Source organism: Engraulis encrasicolus, chromosome 3 (assembly GCF_034702125.1).
Source record: "Engraulis encrasicolus isolate BLACKSEA-1 chromosome 3, IST_EnEncr_1.0, whole genome shotgun sequence".
NCBI classification, from domain to species: Eukaryota; Metazoa; Chordata; class Actinopteri; order Clupeiformes; family Engraulidae; genus Engraulis; species Engraulis encrasicolus.
The window spans coordinates 38,331,863-38,351,862 of record NC_085859.1 but is presented as its reverse complement, the minus strand read 5'-3'; the positions used below and the strand labels follow the sequence as shown (position 1 = coordinate 38,351,862).

Sequence of the window (20,000 nt, the reverse complement as noted above, 5' to 3'; positions counted from 1 at the left end):
CTCTCTCTATTTCTCTATCTCCCTCCTCTGTCTCCCCCCCACTCCCATTCTCCTCAGATGTCGGACATGTCTCTGCCTGGTGTGTGTCGCGGTGGCCCGATGCCCAAGGCGGCAGTGCCCCCTCACGCCTTCGCGCTGTTCCAGCAGCAGATCACCATGGCGCACGAGTCCTCCCAGGAGGCCAATCAGCACGCTGCAGCGTCCGCAGCAGCAGCAGCCGCCGCGGCCGGCGCGGGACAGCCAATGAAACAGCCCCATTTCCAGCCAATGGCCGGGGACCGCAGCGCCAGCCCCCGCATCCGAGGCCGCAGCCCCACCCCGTCCGAGCGGGAAAAGGATGGTGCGTTGACCTTCCGTTCCATTATGATCCATCTGCAGCTCAGACCTATCCCTCATAATGTGTGTGTGTGTGTGTGTGTGCGCACAGGCGCGCGGGTGTGTGTTCCTGTGTGTGAGAAAGAAGGAAAAAAGGTGTGCTGTTCCGGTCTGATGTGGTGTTAAAATCTTTGCTCCCTCTTCTTCCTCTCATCGATCTCCAAGGCGTTCTGTCCATCAATAGTGATGATCTTCTTCAATTGTCCTCTATTCATCCCTTGTTCCTGACCAATGTGCACCAGTGCGTATATCTATGTGTTCACAGCGTCCCACCCACCTCCATTTGAAGAGTTTATTTGCAAAAAGCTGTATATCCATTGTGTAGAATGTTGGGCAATGCACATTTTTGTATTGGGCATTCCATTGCATTGCATTGAAAAATGCATTTTATATAGGTTGAAGTATGTTCTCAAAATATTTAAATGGCAAGAATTCACATCTGAACGGTCATTTTCAATAATAAAATGCAAAAGTCAGAAATGGTGGATACAGCGTTTTTCAAATAAACTCTTCAAACTCTTCAAGCACAGTTTCTGTATTGACTTTCAGCATTCTAGAGATTACAGCCAAGAGAGCGCCTCTACTGCCCATCAAGGCATTTATTTCTTTTTCGAGCCTTCAGACTAGTTTATCTATTTGGTATTGACAATCTGCCACTATTGAAAGAATTGCATCAAAAGTTCATAAAGGTTGGACCAGGCTTCACCCAAATCTGAAAAGTATATGTATTACACACTGAGGAAGGCAGAGTATCGAAACGTGTCTGTGTAATAAAAAAGATAAATGCTTGGTGCGACCTTCTCTTACTTTTCAAGAATTTCTCCAAGAAATAAGAGTTCAAGGTTAATTTGCTGTGTAGACGTGCTGAATCTGGGACTTTTTTGTGATTTTGGGTGACGGTTACATGTGGACTGTGTGTGCAGTGTATGGGAGATGTGACAGTTCTCTTGTATACTTATGGCTACTTATGGCTACTGGGTAAATGGTGCTGACGGGTAGTAGCGACCCATAGAACTAATGTATTATTTCTATGGTAGCGACCACTGATGACTGTATGTGTGTGGGTTGTATGCACTGTATATTCCTGTGGGTTGTATGCGTATGCCTGTGTATGGAGTCAGAAAAGATGACATGGCCATCTGAGAGTGTGTGATAGCACATGTAAGGTCAGTGCGTGTGTGTGTGTGTGCGCGTGCGCACGCACGCTCTCACCATGGCCATGTTATCAGCTGCAGTGTGTCTCTCCCCGCAGAATTGGAGGGGAACGAGAGATGGCTGCAGACTCTACTCCATGGATTACGTAGGTCCACACACACTCACACACAGTTTAGTCTCGAACACACACACCCACATGTGGGGCTAAACATTTGTGTGTGTGTAAGTGTGTGTGCCTTAACTAGCGTGACTAGAGCGTTGGCTTTGACGGTGTTGTATTAACGATGTCTACTCTTAAAGCCCATGTTTTCTACGCGTGGATGTGGACTTGCTGTTTCTTCCCCCCTGCTTGTAACACTGACAATGCTTGTGTGCGTGCGTGCGTGTGTGTGTGTGTGTGCGTGCGTGCGTGCGTGCGTGCGTGCGTGTGTGTGTGTGTGTGTGAGGGTGTGAGGGTGCTGTGTTTTTGTGTGGCGTATTACAGCACATGTCTTCCAGTGCCTCCTGATGCAACCCCTTGGGGTTTGTGGTCTTTTTGTTTTTCTTCTTTTTTTGGCCTCAGTCAGTACACCTGCAACACTGCCAACGCACTCACCTCGCCTCGCCTGCTAAAAATGTAGTTGTGGACTGTAGTAGTAGATGCTTACCGTGTATATTTGTGTGTGTGTGTGTCTGTTTTTGCATGCCTGTCCCTGTGTGCGCGTGTGTCTGTGTTTTTTTGCGTGCGTGCGTGTGTGTAGACAAGTCTCGGGCGTTCTCGCCCCACGCGGAGGGGAAGCGCTTGATCATCCCGGAGGAGGTGCGGGGGCAGGCGGCGGCTGCGGCGGCGGCTATGGGTCGGCCGCTCATGCCGCCCTACCAGCTGTCCCCCCGCGACATGGCCAAGCTCAGCCACGAGCAGCAGCAGCAGCTCCTGCAGCAGCACTTCAACCCCTGTGAGTCCCACCCCCACCTCTCCTCCTCTCCCCCTCTCCTCCTCTCCCCCTCACCGGCCACACCACTCTCCTCAGCATCCTTCAACATCCTCACTGTCCTCATCCTCACTGTCCTCACATCCTCACTGTCCTCATCCGCACCTTCCTCATCCGCACCTTCCTCATCCTCACTGTCCTCACATCCTCACTGTCCTCATCCGCACCTTCCTCATCCGCACCTTCCTCATCCTCACCTTCCTCATCCTCACTGTCCTCATCCTCACTGTCCTCATCCACACTGTCCTCATCCGCACTGTCCTCACATCCTCACTGTCCTCATCCTCACTGTCCTCATCCGCACCTTCCTCATCCACACTGTCCTCATCCTCACTGTCCTCATCCGCACCTTCCTCATCCGCACCTTCCTCATCCTCACTGTCCTCACATCCTCACTGTCCTCATCCTCAGTTGTCTCATCCTTGTCCTCTTCCGTACTCTTCTCCTCTCCCTCATTCCCACCCCAGTGTCCTTCTCTTTAGCATCCTACTCCTCCCCGAATGTCCTCCTCCTCGTCTTCCTCCATCTCATTCTCTATTTTCCTCCATCTTATCCTTTTTTTTCTCCTCGTCATTCTCATCCTCGTCTTCCTCTGCCTCTGCCTCTTGGTCCTACTGTATATCTCCTTTTCTTCTTTTTCTTCATCCTCTTCTTCCTCCAGTTTCTATTCTTTCTATTTCATCTCTATTTCTTACTTACTCCCCTGTTTCATTCCCCCTCTCCTCTTCCTCATCCCTCGCCTTCCTCTCCTCCTCCTCCTCCTCCTCCTCATCCCTCGCCTTCCTCTCCTCCTCCTCCTCCTCTTCCTCTCCTCCTCCTCCTCCTCCTCTTCCTCTCCTCCTCCTCCTCCTCTTCCTCTCCTCCTCCTCCTCTTCCTCATCCCTCTCCTTCCTCTCCTCCTCCTCCTCTTCCTCCTCCTCCTCCTCCTCTTCCTCCTCGCTGTGCTGCCTTACACCGGCCTCTCCTCCTCCTCCTCCTCCTCCTCTTCCTCCTCCTCCTCCTCCTCCTCAGACGGCATCCTTTCCTCTCCTCCTCCTCCTCCTCCTCCTCCTCCGCCTCTTCTTCCTCATCCCTCTCCTTCCTCTCATCCTCATCCTCTCTCTCCTCCTCTTCCTCCTCCTCCTCTTCATCCTCTCCTGCTCCTCCTCCTCTTCCTCCATATCCTCCTCCTCATCCTCTTCCTCCTCTCCTCTCGTCCTCCTACTCCTCTTCCTCCTCTCCTCATCTTCCTCATCTCCCTCGTCCTGTCCTCCTCCTCCTCCTCTTCCTCTCCTCCTCCTCCTCTCCTCCTCCTTCTCCTCCTACTCTGTTCCTCTCCTCCTCCTCCCTTCCTCTCCTCCTCCTCCTCCTCCTCCTCCTCCTCCTCCTGAGACGGCATCCTTTCCTCTCCTTTACTCATCCCTTCATGGGCTCCCTCTCCATCATAATTGTTCTTTTCACTTTCTTTCCCATTTTTCATTTTCGTTAATGCTTTTTTTATTTTACCCTTTCTCTTTCTTTTTTTTGTACTACGCCTCTGTCATTTGTCATTCATCCGTGTTGTCCTACATTAACATTTCTTTTTTTCACCTTTCCAGATTGTCTCTTCTTAATACATTTTTCTTCTTCTTTCTTTTCACGCCATTGTGTCTGTTCTTCACTGCTCTAATACGCATTCACTTGGTTATTTCTCCTCTACTCAGCTTCTTCAAGGACTCACCCATCTGCCTGCCTGCCTGCCTGTCTGTCTAGTCTTGGGAGAGACTGCATTTTCCACACTTCTTTAGTGTGTGTGTGCGCATGTGTGTGTGCGTGCGTGTGTGTGTGTATGTGGTGATACTGGCAAACTGCTCGGCCTGTCCCTCTTTCATTTTTCTGATCTGTTTCCATCCATCCATCAAACTTATTTTTTTCTTCTGTGTCTTTCTCATTGACGCTGGGCCATGTGCTTGTCTTCACTACCCAGCAATTTGGTCTTCTCAGTCGATTAATAAGTCAGTCAACCATTACTTACCCTTCTTTCTCTTTCTTTGCAATACCCCTCTCCCTCTCCCTCTCCCTCTCCCTCTCCCTCTCTCGCTCTCGCTCTCGCTCTCGCTCTCTCTCTCTCTCTCTCTCTCTCTCTCTGTCTCTCTCTCTGTCTCTCTCTCTCTCTCTCTCTCTCTCTCTCTCTCTCTCTCCAGCTTTGGCAGGTCTACAGGATGGCCGCATGGCTGCTGTCCGCCCTCTCCACATTCCAGAACCTCCTCCTCTCATCTCCTCCAACAAGTCAGGCGGCTCAATCACGCAGGTCTGTGGACACTCTCGCAATCCAACACAATACTGTACTACTACCACTGCACCTCCAAGATCGTGTTTTGTGGTTAGCTCAACATGGTTGGCTCTCCTGCAGGGCAGTGTAATGGGTTGATGGATACCCTTGCCAAACAATTTGTCTTCACTGACGACCTAAACTTGTGACACCCTCCCCCCGCATACCTCTGCTGGAATGGGTCCCATGGGTCGCTTATCAGACAAGCTATTAAAAAAAAAACTCCTGCACTGAACATTTAGCTTTGTTCTTTCATACACTGCACTTCTGTCTTAGACCTTAATCAGGCATTTTTTTTCCCTTGGACGACCCAAAAATAATCTTTTCACTGTACATTGAATCTTCAAGAAGTTCTACCAGCACTTGGACACACTTTGCTCACACTTGAACTATTGTGTTCTCCGATGTTATGTAAAAGTTGTGTTTGTGTGGTCTTGTGTCTTTTGCAGGGGACCCCAGTGCAGCTTCACAGCCCAGCTCATGGCTCCGACCATGGGAAGATCCCACCCTCCTCTATGGGCCTGTCCTGGAAAATAGGTGTGTTACAGTGGGAACAGCCCTTGGATGGTTTGCTAGATGTGGACCATATGTATGTGCTAAATTTTCTACTGGCTGACGTCTACTGACTTCCTTCTTGAACATTTTTCATCCTCTCTCTCTCTCTCTCTCTCTCTCTCGCTCTCTCGCTCTCTCTCTCTCTCTCTTTCTCTCTTTCTCTCTCTTTCTCTCTCTCTCTCTCCCCCCTCTCCCCCCCCCTCTCTCTATCCCTTTCTCTCTCTCCATCCTTTTCTCCCTCACCCTTTCCCCTTGTTCTCTGCGTGGTTGTGTCAGGTGGGGCGTTCCCCGTGGTGAAACAGGAGCAGCTGTCTCCACGCGGACCCTCCTCTCAAGCGGAGAACCTCTCTCAGGGCGGGCCCCCTGACGCTGGACGGGGTGAGTGATCACATGCCTGCCTGTCTGTGTCTCTGTCTCTGTCTCTGTCTCTGTCTCTGTCTCTGTCTCTCTCGCTCTCTCTCTCTCTCTCTCTCTCTCTCTCTCTCTCTCTCTCTCTCTCTCTCTCTCTCTCTCTCTCTCTCTTTCTCTGCTTTTGGATCATCTGTTTCACTCAGTTTCCTTCAAAAACAGAAATGGAAACGATTCCAATGTATGCTCTAGTAGGCCCAGTTTCAGTTACTGAAAAAGCAGGAACGTGCCTTGGAATATATTTGGAATGTGAGTTCTTATGAAGAAAAGCCACTGTTGTCGTCGAAAACAACAACAGACATGGAAATGTGTGTTCCAGTCTGCTCAAATTGAATTATTGCAAGAATTAAAAGCATAAGCCTTGAAGACATTGAAAATGTGAGGCAAAAGGCGCAATCTGCGTACAATTGCGTTTTTTTTTTATTATTCTGAACGGCAATTCATAGCATTATATTCATAGTGACACGCAAATCAACCTAAACAGCCTAGTAATATGGTATCACTTCTGCTGATGTGAGCAAATGCAGACCTATCCAATTCAATACTGTTTAATCCATTGGAAAGAAGCATTACATTGTGCTTTGTAGTCCCGCTCTATCTGCTTACCCGAGTAAAACGGACGGTTTCACGGCTCTGTTTTTGACAGAAGTCTGTTTCCGGAAGACAAAGATGGCTGCATCACGAGACTGGCTCTTGTCCAGCGCAATGAATTATGGCAATAAAGAAACACACACACACACACACACACACACACACACACTTCTGAGCATGAATGGGAGAGGGCAGGCACACACACACACACACACATACATACACACACACACACACATATACACACACACACACACACACACACACACACACACACACACACACACACACACACACACACACACATACATACACACACACACGGCAGACACTGGTCCATTAGTGCCCTGGCTGATAGGCTGTTTACTCTTGAGCTACTTTCTCAAATCCTATTTGCAGTCATTATGTCCCACGAGTGCACTTGAACTTGTGATTGCTCCCTTTTCCTTAAGGCAGCAGCAAGCAGCAACAGCCCAGCCCCAAAAACCCTTGAAGCAGCTTGTCTTGGGGCTTTATCTGCATGGAGGCTTTCACGCTCCATTTGTTTGTTGTGGTTGTTGTTGTTGTGGTTGTTGTTGTTGTTGATGTTGGTCTTCCCTAACTGTTTGTCCTGCCTCTCCTTCTCCTCCTCTGCTCTGATCTTCTCTGCTCTGATCTCCTCCCCTCCTCTGCTCTCCTCTACTCCTATCTCATCTGCTCCTCTCCTCTCCGTCTCCTCCTCCTCTGCACTCCTCTCCTTTCCTCTCCTCTGTTCTCCACTGCTCTCTTTTCCCTTGCTCTTTTCTCCTCTTCCTCTCCATTGCTCTTCTCTTCTATGCTCTGCTCTCCTCTCATCTCCATTGCCCTCCACTTCCTCCTCCCCTCTGCTCTCCCCCTTCTCCTCTTCTCCTCCTCCCCTCTGCTCTCATCCTCTTTCTCCTCCCCTCTGTTCTCCTCATCCTCCCCTCCTCTCCTCTGCTCTCCCCTCCTGTCCTCCTCTCTGCTCTCCCCTCCTGTCCTCCTCTCTGCTCTCCTCCTGTCCTCCTCCTCTCTGCTGTCCTCCTCCAGGCTCGATGGCTGCCATGCAGGGGGGCAGCATCACCAAGGGCATCCCAGGCACCAGGGTCCACCAGGAGCCGCCCCTCTCCTACCGTGGAGGCTCCATCACACAGGTAAACACTGTTATATATGGTTGTTGGGTTTGTAAATGTGATGTGGTGTTTTTTTCGGTCTGTAATTGACATGATATAGCCATAGCTGCTGAAATTCCAATAAATGTTAAAGGGACACTGTGCAGGAAATGGTCAAAAAAGGTACTGCAACTATGCTGCTCATTGAAACTGGGCTGCCTATTGCCAAATTTGATCTTTACATGAAAGTTTACTAAGTAATAAGCAAATATTTTCTAGTATGGTCCAAGTACAGTCATTTTTGCAGCTAAAAATAGCTATTTTTGGCGGACCATGGAGAAGATCCCCCTTTTCATGTATGAAAAGTGCAATCATAATGAATACTTAGAATTTGATGCTGGTGGTAAGTATTCATGAAAAAGGTAACATTAGCGAATGGGCAGAATGAATTCTGGAAATAAACAACTAAAAATCTCACACAGTGTACCTTTAACAATCAATCAATCAAATCAATCTGACTGGCATTTGTGAGGGAGGAGGGGAGGAGGGTGTGCCTGGAGTGCTTCACTGTATGTTGGTCTGTATGTCTTTTGTACTGTATTGTATGAGCAAGCAAACCTCTCTTGAAAAAGGACCTTGAAGCAAATAATAATACTTGAATAGAAGCACAGACTGCTTTACATAGATGGTTTGGTTGGATAAGACAGTCAGGCTGTGTGTGTGTGCGCGTGTGCGTGCGTTTGTGTGTGTGTGTGTTTTGGGGGGGGTTGTGGGGTGCACTTTCCTCTGGCTTGGATAACTGTTATGTTTGTACTGAGTGTGTGGAGGGGGGGTAGCACTTTCCTCTGGCTTGGATAACTGTTATGTGTTTGTGTGTGTGTGTGTGTGTGTGTGTGGGGGGGGGTGCACTTTCCTCTGGCTTGGATAACTGTTGTGTGTGTGTGGAGGGGGGGGTAGCACTTTCCTCTGGCTTGGATAACTGTTATGTGTTTGTGTGTGTGTGTGGAGGGCGGGGGGGGGTGCACTTTCCTCTGGCTTGGATAACTGGTGTGTGTGTGGAGGGGGGGTGCACTTTCCTCTGACTTGGATAACTGTTATGCGTGTAGTGAGTGTGCATGACATAACCGTGGCCCTGCTTCTGCTGTTTCCATAGCAACCGGTACGTGCTGTACAGTCCTGATCTTCCGCTCTCTCGCGCGCCCCTTATTCTGTTTACTCTGTATTTGGTGTGCCCAGTGTTACCACCGACATGCACACAGCGGTTTGCTCAGCAAACAGGCTTAGATATGAAAACGTAAAGCTGGCACTGAGAGCGACTTGCTGTGGCAGTCTATTCAATAGTACTCTAGCTACAGTGATTCCCAAACAGGGGTATGGGGTATTCCCACTAAGGGGGTACGCGAGCACGCTGCAGGGAGTACGTGAAAACTGTAATAGTAACAAATATACGGAGTGTAGTCACATTGGGATAGAGGAGCAGATATAGAGCATGAGTGAGGGGATACTCGTATAACAAATGGCCACATGAGTGTATATTGTATACATATAACAACGTTTCTTAGGGGGTATGCAGGACAAAAAAGGTTGGGTAACACTGTTCTAGCACTTCCGAGCGGGCATGCGTGTGAGAGCAAGTAAGCCGTGTGGGTGGGTGACTGGAGGTCAGATGTGTTGTATGGCTGGAGAAAGATTTTGGGGATAAGGAACTGCTGTCAGCTCAGTAGAGCTGAGCCTGTAAGTTGATACGAACAAGTACGCACTCTCTCTCTCTCTCTCTCTCTCTCTCTCTCTCTCTCTCTCTCTCACACTCACACTCACACTCACACTCACACTCACACACACACACACACACACACACACACACACACACACACACACACACACACACACACACACACACACACACACCCCTTGATCCTCTTGGCCGTTGGCTGGTCCCCATTTGATCGTGAACCTGATCCACCCCCATCGCCCTCAGTGACATGTGAATGACGGACCTGTGGGTGTCGTCTCCCAGGCAACTGACCACTATGAGAGAGAGAGAGAGAGAGAGAGAGAGACAGAGAGAGAGAGAGACAGAGACAGAGACTCGCCAACAGCCAGCCAGCCGCAGTCCACAACACACGTCCAGCGTCGTCCATCACTCACTCCAACCCCCTCAGCTTCAAATCCCTTCCCCTCTCTCTCTCTCTCTCTCTCCCTCCTCTCTGCTCTTGTCTCAGTGTGCTGCCCTCTTGTTGAGATGAGCCTTTGACCCTCTCTACCGCTCCTTAAGGGCAGATTACAGTTCTGCCCCTGTGTCCTTGGGGTCTGGTCGCTAAGTACTTTTGCTGTTATGGATCTGCACACAAGGTCTCATATCGTTAGCCACATTTGGCTAAAAGGCTACAGTACAGTAGTCAGACTGCAGGCGTTGTGCCACGAGTGCTTAACTGATGCATTTTTTGTTTGTTACTTACTAATTGTCATTGTAAATTCATTTTATTTACAGACACTAGAAAGCAAGCATTCGTATTTCACAGAATATTGACAGGTTTGCTCTCACAAACTACCAGCGACGTGCTGCCATGAGAATAAGGAAGTAGTGAGACAACCAATCACAGCGCCTTTTATCTGCGACCTTTGCGTCAGTACGACGATTTTCTTGAGGTGCGCGACGAGAGTTGCAGAGCCTCTGCACGGGGCTGTGGTCACGCACAGAGGCAGATTTGGCGGACGCAGAGGCTCTGCTTCCGTCTGAGCCAAAAAGCATGAATTAGGCTTTAGCCTGAGCCTGAGGGGGCTCAGTAGGCGGCTGTCTCTCCCTCCTGTATCCCTGTAAGGGGATTCTCCTCTTTGCTGAGTTGAGTTGAGCCAATTTTGTCTCCTGAGGTGCTTGGACCCCACACGCAGGGTCAAGGTGTAAACAGGAGATGGAATGGAGAGTGCTTACTCACTAGGTTTTGTGTGTGTGTGTGTGCGTGCGTGCGTGCGTGTGTGTGTGTGTGTGTGTGTGTGTGTGTGTGTGTGTGTGTGTGTGTGTGTGTGTGTGTGTGCGTGCGTGCGTGCGTGTGTGTGTGCGCGCAGTTGTAGTTCTGAGGATATATTCTCGAGACTTGTTGTTGAAAGGGTGTAGCAGGTGCAGACATTGCATTGCTATTAGTTTAGATTGCGAAACAATTCTACAGCTCTGCATAGAAACCACATGTTTAGTTTGTTTACTTTGTTTTCTCTAGCCAGCATTTTATTTATTTTTATTTTTTTTGTCCCCAAACCAATCAGCCATTTATTGGGATCAACTCAGTTTATCCCTGGCTGATAACCTTAATTCTACAATTACATGTGTGACCTGTGTGTGCGTGTGTGTGTGTGTGTGTGCAGGGCACTCCGGCAGAGGTGCTGTACAAGGGCACCATCACGCGTCTCATCACGGAGGAGAGCCCCAGCCGGGGGGAGCGCGGCCGGGACGAGCCCCCTCCCAAAGGCCACGTGCTCTACGAGGGCATCAACGCACACATCCGCGCATACGACCGTAAGAGCTCATGCACAGCACACACACACACACACACACACACACACACACACACACACACACACACACACACACACACACACACACACACACACGCATGCACACACACACACAGAATCAACGCCCACATCCGTGCATATGACCGTAAGAGCTCATGCACAGCACACTCACTCACACACACACACACACACACACAGACACACACACAGACACACACACAGACACACACAGACACACAGACACACAGACACAGACACACACACACACAGACACACACACACACAGACACACACACACACAGACACACAGACACACACACACACAGACACACACACACACACACACACACACACACACACACACACACACACACACACACACACACACACAGCATCAACGTCCACATCCACATCTACAAAGACATGCATACACGTACACTTGGACTCCCACACCTAATGCATAAGGAGCATACAAGGGGCAAATGGATTTTGCCAAAGAAAACATGTTCAAGTTACTCCTGTTCATTGTTGCATTGAAGTACATTGTTGCATTGAAGTTTTTTAATCCTTGTATTATGTGCCTTCAGGCCCCCAGAACCCTAAAGAGGAGGCCATGGGGGAGCTGCCTGGTCTGAAGAGGACCTACGACGTCATGGACGGAGGCATCTCCCGGGGACTGCCCATCCGCGACTCCCTCTCCGCTGCCAACGAGGGTGAGTACTCATGGTGTAATGGTTAAGGAGTTGGACTGTTGATCGCAGGGTTGCAGGTTCAATCACCACCACCACCACCAACCCCCCCCTTACATCTCCATCCATGGCTGAAGTGCCCTTGAACAAGTCACCTATCCCCCACACTGCTCCAGGGACTGTAACCAATACCCTGTATATCTGTAAGCTGTTTTGGATAATAAAAATGTCAGTTAAGTGTAGTGTAATGTATTGTACACAGGGCACAAGGGCAAATCATAGCATGGCAGAGGAAAAGCAAGTTTTTCTCTGCTAGTGTGGGCATAAGTTAAGGAGTTACTGCTGGAGTACTGGCCAGAACTGCTCAGTGTGCCAAATCATTGTAGGTTCTTTTTTATTCTCTCCCTTTTTCCAAGCCAACATTATTGCTTATTTAACATTTGTTTTGTGCACTGTATTGTTTTCTCAATAATTATTGGTCCTCCCAAATAAACTAATCGTGTGTGTGTGTGTGTGTGTGTGTGTGTGTGTGTGTGTGTGTGTGTGTGTGTGTGTGTGTGTGTGTGTGTGTGTGTGTGTGTGTGTGTGTGTGTGTGTGTGTGTGTGTGTGTGTGTGTGTGTGTGTCCTTTACAGGTTTGATAGGAAGAGCGATGCCACAGGAGCGAGACAGCCCTCACCACAGCCGTGGCTCCATCTCTCAGGGTGAGTCTCTCTCTCTCTCTCTCTCTCTCTCTCTCTCTCTCTCTCTCTCTCTCTCTCTCTCTCTCTCTCTCTCTCTCTCTCTCTCTCTCTCTCTCTCAAACATAACCTAGTCATGCTAACACAATCGTATAGCAGTAATGGGTTTACCCAGATCCTTTGAGGCTAGCAAAAGGATAGCATGTGACTAGAGATCAGAGCATAGTGTAACTTTGTCTGGCCTTAGGTTAGGGATGTCAACAGGTAGGTGAAATGGGCATGACAAAGTGCATGTGGAGAGGGATATGAAGAGCGGGAACATTTCGCCTTTCATTTTTAATTTAGATTTTTAGATTTAACCTTTAAGAGTGTGGGTTTTTGAACAATTTATAAAAGGAATGTGTTCTATAACAATACAAGATTCAAAAATTCCAAATTATATTGTATGGCGTCCAGAATTGTATAGAACTTTCACACACCGGTGTGACGATACACTCTTGTTTCATCCCTACCTCAGGTATACCGCGTCACATGGAGCCGGACGAGTACCGGCGCGAGGCCAAGCTGAAGCGCGAGGGCTCCCCGCCGTCGCGAGGCTCGTCTGCCGGCCTGCCGCCTGACGTTATGAAGGGCCCCAGGGGCCACGAGGGCCTGGTGCCCACCGTCAAGGAGGGGGGCCGCTCCATACACCTCATCCCCCGCGACGAGCTGCGACAGGGGCCCCTGGCCAAGGAGGGCTCCATCACGCAGGTGAGCTTGCCAAAGACAGGCAGACAGACAGACAGACAGAAAGAAAGAAAAACAGAAAGAAATATCATTTCGCACTGCTTCACACTGGTTGTTAGGCAAGCATTTATCATGCATGCTCTGAAGTGTGTGAAAGTGTAGGAAATGTGCCATTTTCCCAGTCATACTGAATACTTGGTGGTGATAAGCATTTGTTAAATAGGAAACATAAGCGGATGTGCTGTATGAATTCTGAAAAACTACAAAAAATATTACACAGTGGACCTGTCAGATGGTTTGAGTCCCACAGACCCCTATTGACATACCAATTAGCCATTTTGTATGTTGTGTCCACAAACCACCCTTGAGGCCATACACATGTTGGAGTTGAGTGTGTGCGTGTGTGCATGTGTGGATGACCATGCTAAACCCCTGTATCCCTCCTCCATCAGGGTACCCCTATGAAACAGGAGCCTGTAACTCCTGGCAAGCGGCATGACGTGCGCTCCATCATCGGCGGCGGCGCTGGCGGTGCGCCCCGACCCTCCTACCCCGGCATGCCAGCCCACCTGGACCTGCGGGCAGCCGCGGCCGGTGGGGCACAAGGAGGAGGGGAGCGGGGGCGGTACGAGGAGCCCCCCAAGGGCCGGCCCAGCGCCGTGGTGAGCACGGCCAGCACCCTGGCGCGCGCCTCCCCCATCGAGCAGGGCCCCAAGTCCCACCACAGCCCCCTGGGCTCCTACCAGCAACCCTCGCACCGCGGCTCCCCGCACGCGCCCAGGGACCCACAGCAGCGGCCTCACGAAGGTAAGATGGGACCACAAGGCACATGGACAAACCAACAGTCTTTTTTCATTCTGTTGCGTTAGGTATAGGCAAGGGGCCTATACCACAAAGCTGGTTCAGGATAAGTTAAGTTTAAGTTAAGAGGTAAATCATCTAATAGAAGAGCCTGGAGTCCTCATTTGCTCAAGAAAAGCTCTAGTATTAGATGATTTACCTCTTCACCTGAATCAGCTTGGTAGTATAGGCCCAAGGTGTCTTATTCCGCCTGTCTCCTTTTTCCACTCCACTAATTTGAACCGGTAAAAACAACAAAAACCCCTATAGACGGTTTCATGGAACGTTTGCTTGTTGCTTGGTGACATGATATGGCCCGAAGTAAACTTCCGGTCTGCTAATGTTTTGGTAGGCTGCAATCTGTCGGCACTGCCAATATAATTACAAACGGTTGTAATATTGGTGAAAAAAAAATGCTTTTTAAAAATGTTGTTCTGCGGTAGGGTGCAACTTCACTTCTGGTACCAATCCGCTGACAAACGTGACACGGGTAGGCCTAATTGATGTGTAGGCCTATATGATGCCCAGTCTGCACAGCTTACCAAAGCAGACCTAGGGTTGCCACATTTCGTGGTTTAAAAAAAAAAAAAAAACGGGACACATTGTCGTGCGAGCGTGAACCATTTATGATATGTGTTTATTTCAATGGGCTAATATGAATTTGTGCATCATTTTTTTTTTAAAAACGGGGCGGTATTTCACTTTCCTGGACAGACCATAACAAACCTAGCCTTCAGTAGGCTAGAAACCTTGGGGTGTGGCGACATTACGAGACTGTGTTTCCATTTTGTAAGTTTTCGTGAAAATAGCCAACTTTGTAAGCGCTTGAAGATAGCATTCATACTTTGCAGTATTTTCTCTTTCGAGCGCGCACCAGGAGGTTACTGTGGTGCATTCGTGCCTGTGTGAGGCTGCCTTTTGATTCAATCTGAAATGACCACCTGTGTATTAATGGCAGAAACAGAGAGACAGACAGACAGACGAAACCTCACCACCAAATACCAGAGTAGGCTATTTTACCTAAAATCAGGTAACCATGTGGTCACGGACATTCAATATTTGCTTAAAAACACCCTGTACACGAGTGACGAGTCACAACCAGCTAATGACAACATGTGAGTTCAAGCCAGCAACTTGACTCAAAGCATACACAGCACAACAAAAAACAAAACCCTGTTCAACCGTGCAGACGTCCCTGACTACTGTATTAAACTTGCCTTACCTTAAAACTTTTCTTGACCCCGGCACATCTCGTAATTTTGTCGATGTAATCCACATTTTGACGTAGCAGCCAAGCCAGTGCTAATCAGTCAGTCATATCATGTGTTAGCATTGCTATTAACCTTGACATCAAAGACGTCCAAAATAAATACAATCCGGCCGTTTATCCTTTTCTTCAGCAGATGACCGTTTGAGTATTTCGTCGTCCTTGTCCCAAGAAGTTTAGTAGTAACAGCTGCTTTTCAGAACTTGAAGGAATCGTTGTGACTACATTTTACTAGGCCTAAATTAACCTGTAACAGTGTAGGCAGATGCAAGCCCAACTAAGTCCCTAATTCCTACAACAAACACAAACTGTAGTTCTACATAATTATGTGCTGCCGTGTTTTTTAGGCACACCATCACCCGACCCATGTTGCCAAAGTGCCATCACTGCTTTCCTTTACATTGAGGCTATGTAATATGAGAATATGATTAATACGATCGTGAAGTTTTTACATCTACCCCAAAAATGGACTTGTAGTGCCCCCTATGGGTGATTGCTGTCCTAAAAATGGAAAACAACATTTATTTCTCATTTTCTGTGCCACTCTCAAATGAAATACCGCGCTTGTGTAGCTGTGTTGATCCGATGCAGTGTATTGTTTGCGGAAGTGTACCGGAAATTAAGTTAGGGCCATAGAATGTTCATGCCTTGTTTTTGTTTTGACTGTAAACGTTCCATGAAACCGTCTATAAACAATGTTGTAATGAAGTGTGTCCCACAATGTCTGCATGAGAGAAATGGAATTTCAATTTCTCAACGACATTCAGACATCAAATTTGCCCTGACAGCTTCAACTTTTACCTTTCAGCCCAAACTTAGTTAAAGGTGCACCGTGTAAGATGGTGGCGCAGGGTGGCCAGAGTAGGTATTGCAACTATGTAGCTCATTGAAATTGTGCTACCTGTTGCCAAATTTGATCTTTTCATGAATATTTTCTGAATAATAAACCAATATTTACTAGTATGAATGACCAAAGCACAGTATGTTTTGCATCTAAAAATGTCTATTTCTGGAAATTCAAAATGGCTTACAATGGAAAAGATCCCCCTTTTCATGTATGAAAAGTGCAATTTTCTCTGTCATATTTCATACTTGGAATTTGATGGTGGTGGTAAGTACGTATTTGTTAAAAAGGTAACATTTGTGAATGAGCAGCATGGATTCTGAAAAATGAACTACTACAAATATTACACGGTGCACCTTTAACTGTTTCCACAGTAATGCTGCAGAATGCAGCTGCAGAATGCGGGACAGAGGTCTGGAGATCCAGTCCCTCCCCTTTCGCCTATTATGGTAGGGGCATACACTCCTACTCCAGTAATGACCGAACTGGTCAGTCAGTGTCAGTAAACCCATGGCTTTGAGTGGAAACAAAAGTCAAGTCAAGTCGGTTTTATTGTCAATTTCTTTACATGCGCTGGTCATACAAAGAATTGAAATTATGTTTCTTGCTTTCCCATGCAGACAGGCATAGACTCTAGACTCTCGGTGCGGACATAGACAATTAGACATAGACAGTACACATGCATTACCCCTAGAGTACCTATACAATACCCTTACAGACATATAAAGTGTAAGAAATTGACAGGCTTCCAACTGCAACTGGTGTAATATGAGCTTATTTCCAAAAATGGCACAGTGTCGCTTTAAGCAGGTGCATTTGGAAGCTTGTGGATTTTTAACATGTAGCTGACCGTTAAGTGGCAAATTACGGTAGAAACTGCTGTCAATGACAGCTAATAAGACTCTCCAAGTCTGTTATGATTTCGTTTGCATGTTTGGAAAAAAAAAAAAAAAGCCTGACTAATATGTTGTGTTAGAGAGTGCAAAGGTACAGTGTACAAAGTATAAGGTTCTGGCAATAGCAGGAATTTTTGGCAATTCATCAGAAAAAAAAGGTTTTCCGCACACTAGCTTGACATTGTTCTTCTTATTAGAGCAAACAATGTGTTTCACCTCCACAGCATCATCGCTAGGTTTGCTGACTATATTCTGATTGAACATCTCTCTTGTCATCTTGTGTCCTGTATCCACTCAACAGGCTCCGGAAGCAAGCAGCAATCTCAGGAGCGCAAGACCACGCCCACGCCACGGGAGATGAGCGCCACCAAGTCACCGCTGCCCAGCGTTGCCGAGCACCAGGCGGCCTCGCTAGCCTACGAGCGCATGCTACAGGGCCTGGGCGCCGCAGACGTCTACCGCGGCCAGATCCCGCTCACCTTTGACCCCGCCACGCTGCCCCGCGGCATCCCCCTCGACCCCGGTAAGAGGCGCCGTGCCACGCCACCCGCCGCACAACGCTTACAACAAACGACTTGTTTTTGCCAGGGAGGAGGGTGACATTAGGCAGTTAATAGTACAAAAAAATGTTTCATTAATGAAAAATAAGTCAGCACTGATTAAAAAATAAGACAACACTGGATTTTTATTAACCGTAAAAATAAACACTATGTTAAATATCACTATTGAATAGTATAAATTAACTCAGTTTCAGACAGAAGTATAGAGCACTGCTCCTGTCGCTACTAGTCAATTTTAGGGGCTTTTGTGCCCTGATTGGTGTGAGATGGTGACATGAAGTGAGTGGGAGATGAGAGATGGGGGAGGATTTGGAATTGGCCCTGGGCCAGAATCGAACTAGTTGAGTTAAGCATTTTAGACTGATTTTATTCATAGTTTATTACACAAGGTACTTAAGTACCTAGAAAGATTTTATACAAACCTATCCTAACATATTGCTTGTTCTACATTAATAACAACAATAGAAATGTGATTAGCACTCAAGTCCATGTATGCATTTCTATGGCACGAGCCACACAAGACGCAGCTCAAAGTGCAACAGTAGTATTACTAGTATTATCAGCATTAGCAGTATTATGTGTAGTGAGGCTAGATAAGCAGTAAGTAAGTAGGGCTGAATGTTTGAAACACACTTCTCCTTTGTACTGCCCCTTTCCACCAGCTGCTACCGCCTACTATACTGCCCCACAAAGGCAAAGTGCAGTTATTACACCAACATTGAAACTGAGAAAAATACCTCCAAAGCCTCGGTATTAGGTTGGACATTGTGGTTACTGTAAATGTGACACCGCAATATCGCTAAAATGGGACACATTTGGACCATAAGGCTTTGTCACAAAATGAAGGAGGTGTAATGAGGACCATTTTTAGTATAAACTCACAAAATATTTGTGTTGTGTAGTTTGAGCCCGGCTGAAGGAAAGTGCATCAGTAAGTAAATAGCGCTGAATGTTTAAAATGCACTTCTCTTATATTAACTACACTCAATTTGGTGATGGTGATGGGAGGTGTCACTAATTGTGGGCAATTAAGCAGTTAATAGGTGTGCTGTTGGTGCATACAAAGGACTTCACTGTTTTCATTCTCACTACGCCCTGAAGAGGGCCAGACCGCCGCTACGTGTGGGCAATTTTAAAAAGTTCCTGACTGGTCATGTCATTAAAATAAAGACATTTTAACTACACCGTTTGGAGTGCCTTGGCGCAGAAACTTTTTTTTCCCTTTCAACTGACTTTGCACTTGCGCTTTGTTTCCCACGGCACTTTATAGTTATGGCGGCGCATAATTCATCTGAAACGGCATAACATGGCCTTTGAAATCATGATAGTCACATGTCTGTGATACCCGCTACTCACTGATATTAACTACCAAATGCTCTATGGGAAACACTGTACATATTCTTCTCTCTGTACTAATAATAAGGAAAGAGTGCGTAAGTAAAAAGCGCTGAATGTTAAAAATACCGTACACTTCTCCTTTTGTTGCCCCTTCCTTCCACCCCACCCAGCTGCCGCTGCCTACTACCTGATTTACTACCAAATGCTCTATGGGAAACACTGTACATATTCTTCTCTCTGTACTAATAATAACTATTAAATACCGCTGAATGTTTCAAATGCACTTCTCCTTTTGTTGGCCCTTCCTTCCACCCCACCCCAGCTGCTGCTGCCTACTACCTGCCCCGCCACCTGACCCCGGGGCCGGGCTACTCGCACCCGGCCTACCCGCCCTTCCTGATCCGCGGCTACCCGGAGACGGCGGCCTTGGAGAACCGCCACACGCTCTTCACGGACTACATCACCTCGCAGCAGATGCACCACCAGTGGCCCCCCGGCGCCGCCGCACAGATGGCCGCCCAGAGGCCCGACCTGCTGCGCACGCTGTCCCCGCGCGACCAGCCCCCGCTGCCCATGCAATACTCGCCCGCGCCAAGGGGTGAGACATGCACACACACACACACACACACACACACACACACACACACACACACACACACACACACACACACACACACAGGCCACGTGCAATACTCACCCGCGCCAAGGGGTGAGACATGCACGCGCGCACACACACACACACACACACACACACACACACACACACACACACACACACACACACACACACACACACACACACACACACACACACACACACACACTGTGCCCATGCAATACTTGCCCGTGCCAAGGGGTGAGACATGCATCCTCCATACACACACGCATTTACTGTATATATACAAGTACACACACACACACACACACACACACACTGCCCATGGCATGTTATGAGAGAGGGTGAGAGATGCATACATAAGTACAGAAGCCAATATAGACACTCACACACACACACACATGCACAGGCACACTCACACACCAGACCAGCTGTTTGCACCACAAGTTGAGAGAAACACACATGAGCGTGCAAGTTTGAATTCCACACCATTCCATGGTTGAAATGTCCTTTAAAGTGTTTATGAAACGAAAACAAACGGTCATTCCCATTAAAGCCTTGTTTTTTCTGATAGCATCGAT

General features: G+C 47.9%; 1 protein-coding gene across 11 annotated transcripts in view; it reads left to right on the top strand.

Moving 5' to 3' along the window:
* ncor2 (nuclear receptor corepressor 2) overlaps positions 1-20,000 on the top strand; it is a 179,569-nt gene that overhangs the window by 142,490 nt on the left and 17,079 nt on the right. For 5 of the 11 annotated variants that reach the window (XM_063195356.1, XM_063195358.1, XM_063195360.1 and 2 more), the window contains 15 exons: positions 58-340; positions 1,628-1,675; positions 2,271-2,465; positions 4,664-4,770; positions 5,241-5,328; positions 5,623-5,724; positions 7,393-7,496; positions 10,815-10,965; positions 11,552-11,677; positions 12,288-12,356; positions 12,850-13,082; positions 13,511-13,865; positions 16,384-16,458; positions 17,207-17,428; positions 19,126-19,401. In XM_063195356.1, coding sequence (XP_063051426.1) covers positions 58-340; positions 1,628-1,675; positions 2,271-2,465; positions 4,664-4,770; positions 5,241-5,328; positions 5,623-5,724; positions 7,393-7,496; positions 10,815-10,965; positions 11,552-11,677; positions 12,288-12,356; positions 12,850-13,082; positions 13,511-13,865; positions 16,384-16,458; positions 17,207-17,428; positions 19,126-19,401 — 2,434 coding nt within the window. The remainder of the gene's footprint in view (positions 1-57; positions 341-1,627; positions 1,676-2,270; positions 2,466-4,663; positions 4,771-5,240; positions 5,329-5,622; positions 5,725-7,392; positions 7,497-10,814; positions 10,966-11,551; positions 11,678-12,287; positions 12,357-12,849; positions 13,083-13,510; positions 13,866-16,383; positions 16,459-17,206; positions 17,429-19,125; positions 19,402-20,000) is intronic. The other 6 variants (XM_063195366.1, XM_063195361.1, XM_063195359.1 and 3 more) reach the window with 2 other exon arrangements.